Genomic DNA, 19834 nt, shown 5'->3' with positions numbered 1-19834 from the left:
CACTGGAAATAATAGATAGGAGGTTAGTCTAAAACATTACGGTTTTGTGGAATTTGGGACTGCTTTAAAATCAGTCTGATGCTTCGGCTAGCTGGTTTTCCTAGTGAAATGAGAAAACGAAGACCAATCCCTCTTGTAAGGACTGGATGGAGAAGGAAGCCAGGTCTTCCAGAAGCACAACAGCTCCTTGGGAGTATTTCGTTTCTTAAGTAGCAGAGGAAGGGAGAAAGAAAGTAAGGTGATACTGGGTTGCTCTGTAAAGTCCAAAGAAATTTTGTTGCAATGACATCAAGTCTTCTGTTGTGCACTAACTCTGCAGCAGAGAAAATATTTTCTAGTCTAGTTACTGTGTGTTAATGCTGATCATTTAAATTACCTCACTTCGAATTTCTCAACCATCATTTTAGCACAGAGACCTATAAAAAGAAATTTAAAATACTCCTTATATATGAATGAAAGAAAGCAAAAGTTTGAAATGTGAAATGTATGCAGCATTGAACTAGTTTAAAGTTAATGAAAATATTTTATTCAGCAAGCCAGATGAATATATGCCACCTGCATTGTTTTACCAGTTTGCTTCTTTTTAAGTCTCTAAGTTAGGAGGCCGTAACTCAAACCCCTAAACTAACACAAATGTTTAGTCCTTCCCTGTCTACTAATTAAATCAAGGAGTGGTTTTATTTTAGAAATAAGGCAGGGTTTATTTGCTTGTCCCAATATGCATTAGGGCTCTGTTGTTAAGTTCTGAAATTTGAAAGGTTTTTTTAGTAATTTAGGAATGTTTTTTGTTTGTCAGTACTTCTGTTTGTCAGTATTACTGTTTCTTAACACTTTACAATGTGCAAATAAAAACATTGAAAAAGCAAGAAAATACTGGGGTTTTTCCATGCTTTAAATGAAATTAAATAGTATTTTGCACTGCATGTTTCTTTCTAACCCTTTTTAAAGAGACATGAAAAAACTGAGATGTAGGCATTCTCAAGGACTTTCTGCAAAACTGATCCTCTTAGCTGCCTTGCAGAATTCTAGAGCACGTTTCATTTCTTACATCGGATATATCCCTCAGTGCTTAGTTCCTGCTCTGCATTTGTGGTTCATTTTAAGCACATTGCATTAGGTCATCAGTGTTACATAAATAGCTTCAAGTTTTGTATATTTCTTTTCACATCGTTCCAGTTTGTTTTTGCCTTGGAAGTCACCATGAACTTTACTGAAGCTGTAACAGTTTACAAAGCTTGAGTTCGTGGCTTCAGTTGACTTTAATGCTTAATTTTGCACTGTAGAACTGCTGTTGCTTCTAGCTACTTATTTATGGACTAGAAAGCACTAAAACCAGACATATTTTATAGCTTTTTGCTTTCTTTTTCTTTCTGGGGTGGTTTATGCTGTCTGGTAGGATTTATATGCAAAGCTATGTAAAACTGATGAAACTTAATGAATTTATTTTGTTTTGCTAATAGTTATTTCTGGACGTTCTACCGCAAGATAGAAGTCAATGGATTAAAACCACTTCAGACTTAAGAACTTCTTACAATAAGATCAAAGAAATTGTAAGTTGGTACAAAATAGGTTCTCATATTTTGGCATAGATATTAACATTTATAAAATAACTGGAGAGGATTTAAATTTTTTTTCTGTTTTTACCTAGCACATTACAAACCCTCGGAAAGCAGGACAGCAAGATCTGATAATCAACAATCCACTCTCTCAGGATGAGGGGGTAAGTGAACCCAACACATGCTACTAAAATTCTCATCTTCTTCAGACTGACACAAGTGAGTTCTTGCTGAAGTAGGCAAAATGGCAGGTGCTAAAATCTCCATGCTAAATGTCCAAACTGACTTGTTTTTACAATTGTTCCACAGGTTCTGCTAACAACTGGAAATGCTCATTTTCAGGTTAATATTCTGATTTTTAGGGCTTAACTCAGAAGGCTGCGGTAAACAAAAAATCAGTGCTGGACTCTAACTAGCTGATAGCTTTTTATCACTGTATATTTTCATTTTATACATCAAATGGCTCTAGTTTAAGGAGTGTTTGTATGGTCAATATGAACTGAATGCTGTTAACAGAACACTGAACGACCCTGTCTGGAAGATTGTTCGGCCTTGAATGTTTTTTTAACTGCATTTTGTTATACCTGAAAAGCTTTTAAGTATTTTATTGCACATATCTTTAAGCTTTTCTATTAATTATGTGACCATTGTTACCATAAAAATTCTTTTTTGTCAATTTTTTAAAATAACTTAATGCCATGAAAATAATTTTTTGGCTGCATTTAAGAGATTTGCACCTGAAGAGACTTTCTCAGGTATCTCTGGTGATATCACTCCTGTTTTTGAAGCCCATATTTCATCTATAGAGTGGTACTGTGCTCCTTATTTAATTTAGAAGGAGAGAGCTCTGCAGCTGTTATGACTATGCACATCATCAAACTATTCTTGCATCCAGCTGGACAGAGAGTTGTGTCAAATGTAAAAGATTTAAAACATTTCTGCTGTAGTTTATGATTATAGACAGTGGCTCAAACTGCTTTCTGCCTGTGGTGTCTTTCGGATATAGAAAACAAAGGTTAACATGTCATAGTGTGTGGCAGGGATTAATCTATGGAACAAAGCTGCTGACCAAATCAGGCATAGGACTGAGGAACAAAATGTCTTTGAGCCTCTGCTGTGACTTAATGTTACACCCATTTAGTGTCCTGATTTTTCCATCCTTTTTTACAATACAGCTTCTGTTTGCTTCCTGTGTTCTGGTGGGCCAGGGTGCAGCAGGTACAGGGGAGTTCCAAAATGTGGTCTAGCTGCATGAAAAGAGTTGAGAGTTAAAAAGGTAGTCACTGTATGTAAGGCGTTATTAAAGACAGAAATATTTTTGAAGTTTAGGGTTTTCTCTGAGTTTTAACACAAATATAGCAACTAATTAACATGGAGTTTTGTTATTTTGCTTCCCTCCCCATAATAGCATTTATTTACTTTCTCTTTTCTTTCTGTGGAGCATAAGCCACCATGGCAAATAATTGTTTACAGGGAGGCAAGAAATTGTGAAAGTATTGTACAGACTCTGTACTGTGTTTCATTCACTGGTGCTGCTGTTATCTGAAAACTTACCTAACCTGCATGAAAGCTGCTATAAATTTTGCTCCATCTGTATTTTGCTCAATCTGTATTTTGATCAAGCTACCATCCCTTTATAATAAAGGATACAGTTTCCAATACTTTTTCTGGAGCATACAATTAACAGCACTTTCTGGCTTCTTTTGGGTTAGCTTTTACAACATATTTGTAAGCAAGGCATGGAAACAAAGGAGAATGAAAATGGTCATAAGCACAGCTACAGAAGAAGCTAAACCTACTTCAGATTATTTTATTTAATATTTTTTATTTTGATAGTGAGCTTTAAATACTCTGGCTTTTCCTAGCATAATTTCTTTAGAATGGCCAGTCTTGGTCTTCAGAATGGTGTCATTTTTGTAAAGGTATTTGGTTGTCATACACTCCTTATATGATTTTGTCTCCACTAAACCAAACTAGCTTATTCCCAAACAATTTCTTATTATGGATATTGCAGAAGCTTCCCTTTAAAGTCCATACATTCATGGAAGAAGTATGGTACAGACCAGTGATACAGACCTTTTTCCTTGTGTGAACAACAGAAGTTTTTTCAGTTGAGTTGGTGGTTCTGATAAGTTTGACTTAACTCTGCCATTCTAAATATTCTTCCTGGAACCCAAACAAGTAACTCTCAAACCTGCAGCCATGCAGTGAGCAAATGCTATGAGCCTAGAACAAGGATCCAGGAACTTGAATGTTGTTATTTCTGATCCTGACTTTCAAACTGACTTTCTCAGGTATGTTGTGCTGGTCTGCAACATTCTTTATCTCCCATAAGATATTGATATACCTGTCTACCAGGAATGTTGAGGATTAATTAGTTAATATTTGTACAGTACTTTGCTGATGTAGTTTATATGCCTTAAGTATTAGTAGAAGTCTTGGTTTCATACAATTATTTTTCCTTATTTCAGAGTCTTTGGAATAAATTTTTCCAGGATAAAGAGCTTCGAGCTATGATTGAACAAGATGTGACGAGAACGTATGTAGATCTTTAAGAGAAATTTCTATATATAAATTTATAGTCTGCATTTTTATGCGGTATATTTTATATTATGTTTTCTTGACTTTGGTTACTGTAAATGTCAGGTTTATTGAACATGAATGTGTGGAAACATACATTAAATGTATAAAAATACAACTTACATGGAGTGAAAAATGAGACAATCTAGTTGAATATTAAATCCTGGAGATTTATTGGTATCATTGAAGAAAAGCTCTTCTAAATTAAGATATTAGGAGGTGTACTACTTGTGAAATTTAAGTAGTTTTATGTATGAAGCAAAGAGAACATCAGAGAAACTGAAAGGTCTTTTAACTAAATTATGATCATAATGAAAGATCGAGCAGATTACTTTCCTAATTCTCAGCACTTAATACAATCAAGAATAAAAAGCTGTTTGTAATTAGTAAGGGAAATGCCACTCATCTATAGACGTTGAGAGGATCTGTTTTTATTTATCACTATTCTAGTTTTATTTGTCATATATGCCTTTTAAAATTTGTCCTGATATTACTATGATTATGTTTTCATCTGCTTGGCCCTTAGGTCATTCCTGTTTAGAAACTTGTTCGAGTTAGAACACTCAGTTCCTGAAAATATTTCTTTTCAGAGTGCAAGCATTGAGTAATGTGTGAATGTAATTAAATTCAATTACTGGTTTGCTACCATGTGAAATTTTACCATGTGAATATTTGTATTGCAAATATTTTTTCTTATAACTTGAAAAAAGTGATGATAGTCGTAGATTCTACAAATCCCAAGCTTACACATTTTCATTTACAGGAACCAAGTCATGCAGAAGAAATCATTGCAGTCTGATTTTCAAATATTTTACATGTCCGTCCCTAGACCCATTCTTGGATGTATTTTGCCATAAGATGTATAATTAAAATCTGAGTATACTTTCATGTGCATTCTCACAACAGATGGTATTTTTTGTTTGTTAAAGGAAACAGTTCAGGATGTTCTAAGATTAAAATATATATGTATCTAAACTATAATTGGAGAATGAAAAGTTGTATGGAGGTTATGGTGGATGTAAGACTATTATTTAAATATATATGTATATACACACAAATTCTAGGCTCTCACTGTGGCAAATGGCAGAGTAGTATTCACTAGTATCAGTCATAGTGACTAAAGAAATTTTCATTTATGCATTTATACAAAATAATATGTACTTGAAAAAATAGTAGTATATATTGTGTCACCAATAGGAAAATAAGTCAAGCAATGAAGAAGCAAAATTTATCAGTGACATGAATGTATTTGATTAGCTACATCCATTTTATATGTACACTTGTTTGTCTAATCATAAAGCAGAGTATGCATTTTTACATACACTTAAGTATTTATTTGTAAACTGCAATTATTTTAAGAAGCAGTAAGTTTTTCTTTCTGTGGCTTTAGAATGTAAAAACCTTCTCTTTACATTTACATTCTTTAAATAAATCCCTGGAGTTAGAATTTTAAAAGTTTAAAATTCATCATTAATTTACAATGCTTTTTATTAAAGGTTAAAATAATTATTATATTCCATTTCCATAATCACTACTTTCTAGCTGCTGTTTCTTATTTAATGAATATTTTTATATTCTTTGTCATCTAGCCGAGTCCTCCATCATCCCACAGCATCAAGTATATAATGCTGTAGAGAGTTATGCTAACTGCACACAGAGTAGCAAACCAGAGTTCCAGCTATCAAAGCAGTAAAAAAATTATTCTATAATGCTTTTGTTAGAATTCCCTGAAGTGTAATAACAATAAACAGGAAAGGTGGCTAGAATTAGGTTCCTAAAATTGATATTGGTTTAAATTGGTTTAAACTTCAGGATTTTGCTGTCTAAAGGCAACTGGAATAAAGTTTGTTCAAGTGTGTTTGTTCCTATGCATTTTGAGAATTCTTATCTCACCTAATTATTGGGTCTGTGAGGCCTAGATACTCACAGTTGGATTAATCATGCTTTAGAGTCTGTGTACCTGTAGAACTCTAGGACACAAATCATCCTTTCCTAAATTATGAATATAGATTTTGTCTGATAAATCACACTGTGGAGAGGTACCGTTTTCTTCAGTAATTATAAAAGGCTTCTAGCTCACCGGTATCTAACAAAACTTTTGTTTCTTAAAGTCAGATGATAGAAATCCAGTCCTTAATGTGTACAATTTTCAGCCCATTGCATAAATATAACAGCTTCTAATATTTATAGGTAGGAGAGGATATTGTTACTCCCAACTCATTAGTGATCAATGATTTTAAATTACTTTTTTTAAAATATTTTGGAGGAATAGAAATCATCAGATTAACTGATCCAAAAGCATTTAAGGTTACTTGTTGGCATCACAGTGTACATCTTGGGTTGCAAATGGCTAGATGTCATTACCTTCCTTCTCTCTCCAGTATTTTAAGAAACTAAAATGCCTAGGGGACACTTCCAGTAGACAGATCAAGTTGATGTATTCTCTTTTGTAGTAGTATTTTTATATATTGGTCTACTTAGTTTCTGCTTCAGGAGTAGCAATCACAGGATGATGGAAGGTGTGTGAAGATGAGTAGGGGTGGGTGCTGGGGCTCCAAACTCTCCAACCCCTAAATAAGAAAAAAATAATTTTAAAAATTAAAAAAATTATTTAAAAATAAAAGGGGCAGTGGAAAAGCCATTGGTCAGCTACATCCTTCGTAAGTATGTGGAAGAGATGATAAGAAACAGCAATCCATTGATTACGATCCCCGTTTCTGTCTGCCATCAAATCTGTTTTGTGCACCTGTTTATTTGTTTGCCAGCCTGTTTCTTGTAATTCGAGTCGAATTCTGGCTGCCTCTGGTTCAGGGACTCCTAAATCAGCTAAAGGAATGTTTTAAAAAGCTGTATCTAACTCACACTGGCCTTCACTTTTAGAAAGCAGGGACCTGAATGCACCATTGTTCAATTGTAGAGTTGTGGTAAAACAGTCTAGGAGAATTCCCATGTCCTTATGCAGGCTTTCTCAGAGATGCAATTAAATGTAATATTCTCATGTTCATGAAAAGCATTCTTACCTTGCTGATTTGAGGATACTGTACTTCTTAAAACAGAGCTTTAATCATAAAATGACATTTTCTGTAAAAATCCATCCTGAACTGATAGTTCCCTCATGATCTCTTCTATTTACATTTAGTATAATTAATACTTCAGCCAGCTTATTCCTAAGTTCATTATTATCCTTTCTGTCACAATCTCTGGTATTACTAGATCCTCACAGATATCTCTGTGTATTTTTGAGTTTTCTTTGTTAGTCTTCTCTTCCTAAATTTCATAGGGCAGGCCTGAATAACAGTCCTTCAGAAATAATCTCTTCAAACCTCTAAATTATGTCGATTGCCATCTGCTGTAATGCACTTTTGGTCTCAGCTGTGTCCTTCCTTTACAGTAATGTGATTAGCACAAGTGCATACAAGTTTCCAAATGTTGGTCTACCATTACCTCCACCAGGTGCCAGGAAAACGTTACACCTCTCATCCCAGTGCCTCTCTCAGGACTTCAGCATCACTGTGTTTAAGCCACGGTGTCTCCTCTGCTTTGCCTCTTGATGCAGCTCCTTCATCCAAGGATTTCAAAGCACTTTTATAGCCTTAATTAGTCCTATTTCTGTGCCTGCCTGTCATCACCTCTGTGAGATGACCACAGTGATTAGCAACATTAATAGTCTTATCTAAAGTAATTTATTCTAATTTCCTATATTGTTTCCCTGTGACAGGCTTTACATTAGCCTTAAATACAACTGGTCTAAAGTACAGCATTGTAGCTCAGACCTGGGAAATTTGTTTGAAGAAATCTTATTTCAAACTATGTGATTTAATTTTAAAACTGACTATACTATAACCTTTATTTCAACACTCTAGCCTGAGGCCTGTTGTCTTTAAGTATTCTTCTGTTTTTCTTTGTCCAACTTTACCATTTCCTTTCTCTCTAATATTCCACCTTTTCAGATTTTATTTGTTATTGTTCTGTATAGCTGTGGAGCAATGTGGTTTGGGGTGTTTGCTTTATGAAACATTTTCTGCCATAGCAATGGAAACACCTTTGTTTGTGCACTTACTCTAATTTTAAGTACGTCCTGCATAATTACTCTGTTTCCTATCTCCAAGAGTCAAGGAACAGGATGCACATGTGAGACTTGCTTCAGAGTAGTTAGAGACTGGAAATATTTACATTTTCCAATATGCATGTAACAGGATTTTCCCAGAAGCTTTTTTTCATTATTCTCACGCAAGGTCCATTTCATTCTGGTTCACTTAGGATATTTGCACAGCCAGATTATTTTATACTATAAAGTTTATTTGCAATAGCTGTTAAAGACAGTGAAATGCCTAATTGTGTTGTATCGAAACAGATACCAGTAAGAGATACTAGATTTTAGGGTACTGGTTTTCTTGTCAATTATGAGATTTTTAAATAATCTCATCATGAAATGGTAATATTTTTTCAAATATTAAAGAAATATTGAACCCTTGTATATGTGCATCTTCTGAAATACTCTCGTCCATTCTTCCATTTCTTCCATTGTATTTCATTCTTGCAGATGTCTAGCTTTAATGAGATTAAATGGGATTCGTTATTTAAATATAACTGTGATATCATCATACCTGTGTAGCAGGCTGGTATATATTAAAGAACATGGTTCATAATTCTGGTTGCAAAACAAATGTAACAGTCATTAGTAGTATTGAACTCTAGCAGCGCAGAGCAGTGGGGAAAGCAGACAAGGGAGATGCCCTTAACTGAAACCTCCTTCTAGAAGACCAACAACTGGCATTCTGTGCACTCTATTGTTTACTTTTGCTGTATTGCTTCATTTTCAGCTTTCCTGAAATGCAGTATTTCCAGCAAGAGAATGTAAGGAAAATTCTTACAGATGTTCTGTTCTGCTACGCCAGAGAAAATGAGCAGTTGCTTTATAAACAGGTAATGAAAGTACTGTACAGGTGGCATTCATTGACTCAACATTTTCTATATGGTTTGACAATAATGTAGCTCTGTTGTATCTGAAGTTGTATCATAATGCTGAAGTAATCAAAGAGCCACTTGTCAGCTGCCTGGTAAGTAAGCTCATTGAATAACATATGCTTTTTCCTCATAACACAGTACCTTAAGTTGTTTTCTTTAAGGTTGCTAAGTTTTCTAACTTTCAATTTCTTTATAAACATCTTTTTCTTTGTCATTGGTTAAGAAAGAAAAAAACAACAAAAGGCTTTCTCTGCTTAGGTAAAGAAAGTACACAGCAGGATTTAAAATGGTACTGAATAAACAAAAAGCATAGTGACTTCTGAAATTTAGACAAAGTTTACTATTTTGAGTTTTATATAATGTTTTAAGTTCTTCCCCAAAGGGTTAAAGCCATGCAGTATGTTAGCAAAAAGATCTTTGTCTAACCTTGTACCATCCAAGTACAATGCAGCTGACAAAATCCTCTTGAGTGAAGGACAAAGGTGCTACAAAATACCACTTTTACAGAGTTACTTGAAGGAGAGTCTGCTGAAACCATTTTTGATAAAATGGTAAGGAAAGCCTAAGTTTCATAAAATCTGCATCCACAGAGTTAGTAAGTTAATTAATTCAACATTTGTTCTGAAGGTTTTGAAGTAATTGTAAACACGATACTGTATTCATATAGTAAGACCAATATGCAGAATATCAACCAAAGTATATTTGTATTTGTTTCTTCACACATTTATCTGTAGGCTGAGTAGAGACTGACAAACCGAGGGGTACTCTGTGTGCACAAACAAAGGATAAACTGTAGAGGAACCAACTTTAGGTAGATAGAAAATTTGTCATGGCAAAAATATAGAGATTCAGTAAATAAGAAGACTTTTTAAATCAATCTATGCTTTCAAACGTGGTCTGTGATCATGCTGTCCTCAAGCCAGGGAACAACAGGGTTGTTTCATGGAAACAAAGGGCATATGAGTTGAAGGAACATTTACTTCTGAAGAATTTCTTAGAGATTATATAAAAATGGACTGTATAGTTATCAAACATATGAAACATCTATCAACTGGTTATTTCTCATGTTTGGCAGACAGTGAGCAAGGAATAGTCTTGCATAAGAACAAGAAAAATGAGATCTAGGATCTGTATTTTGAAGAGTGCTGCTAAAAAAAATGCTTAACAGTATTCAGCCTCCTCTGTCTAGTGAATATAGGCCAGAGCACTGATGATGGGAGAATGGAAGAGCACATTCCAGCTAATTTAGTCTATCATTTATTGAACAAGAAGTATTATTTTACTCTTTGATATGATTTAAAAGGTCTTAATTACCCTCTGCTCATATTTAAAATCCTCTTGATTCCTTACCAAGAAATAATACCTTTCTACATAGGGATGGAATATTTAGCCACATCAAATTTTTTTTAAAAAAGCACTGTGTTTCATCACAAGCTGTTAAAGCTATTATTTTCTACTAGGTGACACCCCGTTTAACATAGACCATATTGTTAATAGTTATGGGATTTTATTGAATTAATGAGACTGTTATCATGTAGTAGAATGTCTTGCTGAGTTAATTGAAACTGCAGAGATTATATAAATGGTATTAATGAACTTTGACTGCCTGATGCCTCAGCTTTAATAAAGACTGCTTGGTGGGCTAAATGAACACAGGCAGATAAAAGAACAGGTTCAATTTTGTGAGCCTACAGGCTGTTGACAAAGAAAACTTCTTTACCTCTGTTTTGAACTAGTGTGCATCAATAGTATGGTAGTTCCAAGGAAGGGGTTGCTACAAGATGAAGAGGAGAGGAAGTGCAGAAAGTTAAATGAATTTGAAACATGAAAAACTGTTGATTTAAGCTCTCAAATCATGTTCATTATATCACCCAAGTCTTGCAATGCTGTGCCAAGTCCACAAAATAGTAAATGATTGTGGTTTTCCTCTCTTGTTGTGGACATGTGTTACTGTTATTAGGAACTTTACTTTTTCCTTACCTCATTTTAAAAGGGTGGGTTTGTTTGGTTGCATGTCTTTAAAAATGCTCCTTTTAACTTATTAGTAAGATCCTCCTTTTTTGTCCCCATGCTCCTCTCTTGCTGGATAATGTTTTTTTCATGTCCATCATTACCCTTCTCTGAATTAGCTGAAAAGAAATAGTCTGTAGTCAACAGGATATGTTTTTTCCTTCTTTTATCAAATACCTAGCTAATAGTCAGTCTCCCTGATGTAGTGTTTTTACCCCACTTTCCATAATAATAATAATTTCCACTACAGCAAAGCCTAGCATATTTTTGAAAAAATAATGAAGGTTACCATTAATTCATTGTAGCAGATTATCTGCAAGTTGTTGTCTCCACAGTGACCTGTATACAAAGCCCAGATGAAGGAGATTGTCTTCATACACAGTTTCCATCAGGGGGACTGGTCCTGTTGTCATCCATGAGAATTTCTCTGTCTCACTTGACCACATACAAAAGATACAATTGTCATTAGAATTATAAAACTTGGGCAGTGAATAAAGACTGATACTTCTGTCTGTCAGCCTCTGTCCCTACCCAATGTTATCTTCCAAAATATTTGGAAAAAGTTATAGTTCCTTGAAAATTTACACACTTACAACACTCTGTTGAAACTGTTACATAGCATCAGCATACAGTATTACAAGAAGCAATCAATAATTTTTGTTTAATATGCATATATGCATGCAAGTTTTCTTTGTTGTAGGGTTTCTGAGATTTTTGGCCAGCATGAAGGAACATTTTATTTGATGAGGAAAAATATATTTCTATCCCTAGTCTAATGGAGGAGAACGTTATGGAGCTGTATTACAGATTTTAAAGGCAGAATGTTCCCGGGGATCACTGAATTTTTAAATAGCAGCTCTAAATATAAAATCTAAAGCGAATAGTGTATTGTACTTAAGAATATGTAAAAGCTACTCTTAGAGTTCTTCTGTAAGACTGGTGACAAAATTCTGGTCCTAATTGTACTGCAAGGATGAAAATTAAGCTAAATCACTAGGCTAACTATTGTTTGTTCATGATTTGATTGCCCTTAAAGAAGTCAATATAATTTTGAAATGCATTGATTCACTTGTCATTGTGAAAATGCTATAATTCTGGTTTTCTTTCTAAACCATAGACTGTATTATGAAATCAATATTTTGTTGTAGCTGGGAAGTGTCATAAAATTATCTGAGCTCTGTCAACTTATTTATTAACACTAAAGAGTTTTAGTAAACTGTAGCATTGAAAAAATATGTGTATGCATATTACACTGGTAGCTTTTCTTGCCAAGCTAAAAATCTCTAAACATTTGAAGTACTCTTGTAACTGAAAGATCAGAGGTATCTTTTTGAAATCCTGATATTTCATCATCTGTTTGTTTTGGTTTTGTTATATGTGGGCAGCCACATTATGATTCTATTTTATTATAGAGTTGATATATTATTATGTTGGAAGAATGTGTGATGTGCTTTTATCTTTTATAACTAATTCTTATTTTATGTCCTCTTTCTTTTTCTTCTGCTTATGTGTTTACAGCTTAGGTGGTAGTTTTTTTAGATAGTCAAGTTTCTTGGCATTTCCATTTCTCCTATTTCATGTTTAGTGTATCAGGGCGAATAAAAGATTAGACGCAGAACTGTTAATTAAGCAAGGGCGTATGTGTGAAAGTACAATCCTGGTTATTTAAATATTTTTTGCCACTTACATATTGTCTAATCCTGGACCTTTCTCCTTTGATATGACCATAATATTTTAAGAAATCTAAACCTGAGGATTTGTAATCTAACCCATTTCTTGTCTTTTACATCAGCTTCTGAAATCACATGGCTATATTAGGTTTATTTTGTTTTTACTTTCTGAATTTCTCTTTAGGCATCATCTTTTAAAGTTGTACCTAAAGGGTCAGAAATAGGAAGGGAAAGAAAACATCCAAACTTCAGCCCTGCATTTGAGGCTCTAACAGTCATCTCAATCCTGAAGAAATTAAAATTAGATTTCCTAGGATCTGAGTTGATGGCATACAGAGAGATCATCAAAACTCTTCTCCAAATTGTCAAAAATCCCAGCATACTGAAATAGTTAATGATGTAGACAGGGCTTCCACATCTACCTCTCGGGTCAATTCAGACCACTTAAGGAAAATCCCCATTACTTCCACTGAGAGTTCAAGGGTTTGGGTAGTTAATGGATCTGGTCAGTACAAATGAAGTTGATAAGATAACTTACTGGTGTGGAACGCTCCTCAGATGCTGTGTGGAGTATCAGCTAATATACCAGCAAAGCAGCAGGCTAGCTCACATGCGTGTAACGCTTCCAGTGTTTGTGTCTGTCCATCACTGAGGGGGCTGGAAAAGCAAGTGCAGAGGCTTCTTGGTTTGGAGCTTCAACCATTAAAAGTAGAACTGCTCAGAGGACCCATCAGCTGTCATCTGATTCCTGACAGCAACCTGAAATGTCAATGTGCTTGATGGACGAGCGCCAGTGCTCCATCTGCAGCAGGATAGATGAGATAGTCTTCCTGGAACCCCTGTCTGCCCAGAGCACTTCCCTGAGTTGGGACTGAGGCTCCACTTGATGATATAGTTGCACCCTTGAACTGGAGCACTCCTGGCAGTAGGTTCTTCCTACAGCTGAGCAAGGACTCCATCCAGAGCCAGGCCCAGCAGGGGTAGCCTGGGCACTTGGTGTCAAACACCTGCTGTTACTGGTGGTTTTGGGCAGAGGAGAGGAATTCCCTCCCCTTAAAGTGATCCATGTGTCCAGAGGCAGGCAGACAGATCTCAATCCTTCATCCCGCATCCCTTCCATCACCAAAGGGCTCCCTTCCCTTCTTTTGTACGGCTGACCCCTGCCCCAGCCTAGGGCTTTTGTAGCTCCTACCTGCTGTCCTAGTCTCAATGCTGGGATCCTGGTGGCGATCTCCTTGGAGGCCCAGCCATGCTTCTAATGCCAGCCCAAGTCCTCAGCTGCCCACCCATTTTTTGTGTTCTGATTCCTGCCTATCTCTACGTTTTTTCTGTATCTGAATATAGATTGCATATATAAGTAGTACTCTGCAGTACAACAGTACTAGGTCTGCTGTGCATTGTGTTTAATGAATTTATTTTGAATATTGACATAACAACTTAAAAGAAAGAGAACCAAAAAACCTCAAAAACTCATTTTAATTCTTAAGTCTTTAGAAATGAAAGTTTAATTTTCTTTCCCAAATAGCTACTCTTGTCTCCTTTGGAGCCTACTGTTACACTATTATCTATGGTTTTGGAATATTATAAAATACAAAATAATTTTACATTTTGTAATTTTTCCCTATTGCACATCTCTGTACTGTAGATCATTATTATAATTATCATAAATAAAATTCATATTTATGAACATAGATCTTGAAGTAAACTGCCAGGTGCAGGGTTGCCTACCATTGCCAATTTGTTGTGTGTTGTGTTAGAAAAAGGGAGACTAACTTGTTTCTCTATATTACAGAAGAATAAACACTTGAATTTAATCAGAATTTAAGATAAAAGCCATTGATTATGAAACCATTCTGGTTAACAGTGTGAATAAATGTTCATGCTTTTACTTAGTCTGCACCTAATATTGCTGTCTGCCTTATGCTGTGAATTAGGAACTATTATATGACTGGAAAATCTAAATATACTTTGCTTTTCCTTTTATGTTTAGGGCATGCATGAACTTCTAGCTCCCATTGTCTTTATCCTACATTGTGACCACCAGGCTTTTTCGCATGCCAGTGAAGCTGCACAACCAAGGCAAGCATTGCATTTTATTTGTATAAAAATCCACTTTCTTTAAAAAATTAGTTGGCTGAGCCATAGCTTATAAATATGTGCTCCATAATTCTTTGTTTATAATTCATAAATTATTAGCAGAAATCATTGCATCCTTGTGCTTTGATGGGAATGTCCTTATTACATCTTTCCTACTACAGCTTCTGAGATTTAGACATTGGCCCCTTCACAGACATTGGCTGGTGAAAAAACAGGGAGACAAGAAATCTAGGGAAAACCTTAATCTCAAGGCTTACATGCCTACCTGCAGTTCCACCCCATCCTTATTGCCACAAGTGGTTTTGGTTTTGTCACTGCAGAGAGTAGACAGATTAGTGAGCTCCACTCATAGGCATCTTACCATCGACTCTCTTTCTTCATATCTTAAAGGGGGAAATAATCATTGAAGGCAAATTGTTGGGATTGATATTTCTTTCATCACCTGCAGTGTTGTAGCTGTGATACCTAACTATTCTATGATTTGGTAGCAACATTATGTTTAGCTATTGATCCTCCATTTCATTCAAAAGTGTGTATGTGTGTATGCATGCAATCAAACTCATACATATAAAATATTGTATCACATGGTTGTCTGCCTTTATTCTTGCCCCATATGTAAGGCTTTTGTTTTTATTAAAAAAGAAAAAAGAAACTAGTTTAATTCTTGTGATATTCAGGACGTTTCATTTGGTTTTTTGCACACTGGAGTCCAGCAGTGAATAAAACCTAATTTAATTATGTGTGCAGTATAATATAACCTCTGTAGATACCCCTCAACGTGACTGCCCAAAGGCAGTTAAGCATTAAGATGATTATTTACAAGTGTGTGTTTTTATTCAATGTCTGTCCTTAGATATCCTAAAATTACCTAGAAGATGCTCTTCAGTGCTAAACAACTTAAAATAACCATGTGTTATGTACAGCATTCTGTTCTATCCCCACTGAAAAAGTAGAGCTAAGCAGCAAAGTAGATGGAAAAGAGGTGCTGTCACTGATTAATTGCTGTTAAAGTACAATAAAAATACAGGCTATTAAAACAAAATAAATTAATGTTTTGATACTGCATATTTGACCAGTAACCATTTTTTTGTTGTTGTTTGGGATAAACAGTGATAGATTGTGCAGCAATCAATTATTCTAGATCAAGCATATTCAAATAATACATTGTGACATTCAGTAATTTGTTATTTGGAATAATTAGATGGTTACTTCATTGTAGTGCAGACAAGGCAGCTAATTTGTTTTTGATCTTTATAAAAAGGAAAGACTTCATTTGTTCAATGGAGTTGCTCTTTTTAATTAAAAAGGCTAGTTTTCTCATTTGCACTTTATATGAAAGTTGGCTTATAAATACATAATAGTACATGCAGAACGCTGACCAAAAATAAACATTCACATTTGGATTGTTCACTGTTGCCTTTTTCAGTGAGGAAATGAAAGTTCTTTTGAATCCTGAATATCTGGAACATGATGCATAGTAAGTTTTAACAAGTTTCTTTACATTTAATTTGCTCTTATTTGTAATTGACACCATTATTTAACACCAAGTTTCTGGGTTGTTCCCTTCCAGCGCAATGTTCACACGTCTTATGAAAACAGCAGAACACTGGTTTTCAACTTTTGAACATGACAGTCAGAAGGTAAATATTGCTTTAAAATGTACTTACTGTGTTTTTAAGCAAATGTGATTTTAATATGATTGATGTTATTTAAAGCTAACAAGACATCTCTTAACTTGGTTAAAGCAGTCTCAAACAAGTTTACAATCTTCAAAGGTTCTTCAGAATTTGGTCATAAGAATTTGGGATGTTTTCAGGTGAGAGTTCCTCTCTGTTGAACGATCACTTGGTAATCAAAAGCCAAGTGTACAAGCACAGATTTTTCTGTATGTAACTGATGCCCTTGCATAGCATTTGAAAGAATGCCTGTCATAGGCACATCTGTGTGCTCAAAACCTGTGCAAATGCCATGGTACATAAATGCCTATAAGTAAAGTATTAACATAATATTTTCAGCTGATTACAATTTGCTGTGAAACCAAAACTTTAACCATAGACTTTCTGTCAAAAGTCAGGGTGTATCTTTCCCTGACATCATCATTCCATTTCCTTAATTTTTTCCTTCTTAACCTCAAGATATTCAGAGGGGATGTCTGTGCCTTCAGCTCTCTTGTGTATCTGTACAGGCACTACTGAATTTAGTAGGGTGCTGCTTTCATAAGAAAGCTTTTGCAGTGTTGTAAGTTTAGTTCTACAGAACTCTCCTTTGAGGGACCTTCTAGAGACCATCTAGTCCTTGCCTGAATTTTTTCATTCATAGCAGGAAGGACAATTCCCTCAGTTGGTTGCTCAAGATTTCCTTTGACTACTTCTTTTATTTCTTTTCTTGTCTCTTTCCATCTTTATGTTTCTCTTTTTTTCTTTTTTTTTTTAAATTCTGTAAAATCATTTGTATGATAGAGTGTATATATGGAGGCCCTAGCAAAATATTATTAACAGTATTATGGGTATTGCCAAGACTTCCAGTGATTTATATCCTAAAAGAGTTGGCCTACAAACTTAGTTTTAGTTTGATTCACTTCAGAGTTTTTCACATGAAACATGGGGAGAATATCAAGAGTTAGCAAAAACTTCATGAGAATTTTGTTGGTTCTGGATGTCCATATGTGTGCACCTAAACCTGCAGTTGCAAACTGTAATTAGGGAGTGCTAGTTTGAATGGTGGTTTTGTCAGTCTAATGAAGAAAAAGTTCACTGAAGACTCATGTAAAACCATCTATTTTATTTAAATATTTAAATTACCATATATTTTATCAGATATGGGGAATTGACATCTTAGCCTAAACTATCTACAGTTACAAATTCTTTGGATTTTTATGTAGTTTCAGTAGCTAAGTATAAAGCATATGAGATACAAATTTTATGCAGTTACTATATAACATTTTTATTTCAATAACAAGGGTGTAAGATATGTTTCTCTGAGCAGAGCTTTTCAAAATACAGTGTATTCAAATGTATTTGTTCTTATTCCTGTGACAGAGGTGGTAAAGTCTGAGGTTGAATTTTATTCCAAGAAATAACTAGGTCTTCTTACAGATTTGCAGTGCTTGGGTAGAAGGTGAAAGTTTACATTGCTTTTTCTAGTCCTTTCATGGCATACAAAATTAACAGTGCAAAGAGAATAGTTTAATATCTAGTTGTTTGTTCTTTTTCTTTGCAAAGATGTATAATCTTTAATAATCCTTTCTTGTACATATGCCTTTTACAATCCTGACTTTGAGGGTTAGCTACATAGTAAAGTGTGAATCTTCACAAAGGAAGCAATGAAAGTGTGTGCTCTGAGAGACATGTTACATTTTACAACATCTAACAGTTGTTTCCATTACTCCCAATTGCCATTAGAGGAGCTTCTCCAGCTACTCCATTCCCTAGTGGTTAATGAGAGAAATCTGTCCTCAGTTTATACGTGTACTATGTCCTAGCCTATCTTTACTGCTGTAGCGTTTGTTTCCTAAATGCATGAATATATAAATTGTATTAGTATTGACTACCAGCCATTCCAGTTCGTGTTGTGGTAGATAATGTTTTATGACAGGACTTGATGACTCTGTTCCTAATACTTAGCAAAAGTTCTCAGCTGCATTTCACTGCTATTCATATTCAAACTTCTTAGGAGTAAACCTGGTGCTCTCCTATACACAGTATAGCACATTCTGAGCCATCCCTCATTTTTTCTTTTTATTGTGAATCACATCCTTTTAGTATTGATCATTTATATTTCATGTTAGTAATAGATGACTTAACACATGCACTCAAATTTTTTTGCAAGACCTGAAGGCTCACAAAAAGAAAATGGGTGTTTTCTCTCATGTGGCAAATAATTATGTAGTGAGTATGAGCAGGGACACGTTAATGTGCTGTCCTCTTGGCTTTAGGCACAGGCACTGTGAGTCATTTCTAGTTAAACATTCTGGCGGCTTGGTTTTATTAGTTTATTTGAGCATCTTTCTGTTTGGGCTGTTTGTTTCACACCAGCTATGTGATTTTTGGAGCAATTTCAGCTGACTAGAGGTATTGTCATTTTCTTAACCAAATTGCATGAGAGGAGACAACAGACATGACTTTGTTGCACTCTAGTCATCCACCAAGCTTCTTGGTGAAGTAGGTGGAATCCGGAGGCATGGACAGGCAAGGCTTTGTTGTTGGCTGCAGCTGCTTCCTCACAGATTCTGTCATGCCTTGAAGTTCTCTGTTAATAGGGTTAATTTCTGAGTTGCTGATAAACTGCATTTTGATGGGTGCCGTTTACTTATCTTGTGCTTTTAGAAACAGCAAGCCAGCGTTTACTATTGGATGCACTTAGCCATGTTTGATAGTCAGTCAGCCTGACAGTCAGCAATGTGCCAGTGCTGCATTATGCCAAGGTGCACAAATGCTGCAAGTGACAAATAACTCCACTTTTGGCACAGAGGAAGCTTGCATTAGTTTTGATATTCACAATCTTTCGTCACTTGAGCCAGGGTTTAATAATCTGTCTTGTAATTTTATAAAGATGGCTTGAAACCCACAGACAACTAATGGTGTAAAGACTCAACTGAGTAATAGCCAGTCTTTTCATATTACAAGTTCAAATAAGCAGAGGGATTCTGATGTTGAGCTTTCCATATAAGGTTTTATGCCTGTAATAAAGAAAAGCTTAAAAACACAGGTCTTCTGAGTCATCAGAGTTATGAGTGCATGAAGTGGTCAAGCCAAAGTTAAAGTCAATCTGAATAAACCACAATAAAATTCATACCCCAGATGTGTGCCAAATGATAGAACATATACTGTCTACAAATAGAGTTACAGACTTTTATGATTGGTTTCAAAGATAAATCCATATGTTTATGAAAAAAATTAATATAGACTGACATTTAACATTAAGGCAATATTACTATCTCGTGCTTTAAGAGTG

The 19834-nt window shown here is 35.0% G+C and overlaps 1 protein-coding gene across 7 annotated transcripts in view; it reads left to right on the top strand.

The window, feature by feature from the left end:
* The window catches only part of TBC1D5 (TBC1 domain family member 5), a 288758-nt gene that overhangs the window by 147662 nt on the left and 121262 nt on the right, over positions 1–19834 (top strand). For all 7 annotated transcript variants that reach the window (XM_015618197.2, XM_015618202.2, XM_015618201.2 and 4 more), the window contains 7 exons: positions 1461–1550; positions 1649–1720; positions 4028–4095; positions 8960–9062; positions 14775–14863; positions 16308–16358; positions 16452–16521. In XM_015618197.2, coding sequence (XP_015473683.1) covers positions 1461–1550; positions 1649–1720; positions 4028–4095; positions 8960–9062; positions 14775–14863; positions 16308–16358; positions 16452–16521 — 543 coding nt within the window. The remainder of the gene's footprint in view (positions 1–1460; positions 1551–1648; positions 1721–4027; positions 4096–8959; positions 9063–14774; positions 14864–16307; positions 16359–16451; positions 16522–19834) is intronic.

The sequence above is a fragment of the Parus major genome, chromosome 2 (assembly GCF_001522545.3).
Source record: "Parus major isolate Abel chromosome 2, Parus_major1.1, whole genome shotgun sequence".
NCBI lineage: Eukaryota > Metazoa > Chordata > Aves > Passeriformes > Paridae > Parus > Parus major.
The sequence above is the reverse complement of the archived record's forward strand: the minus strand, read 5'-3'. Positions and strand labels throughout refer to the sequence as shown.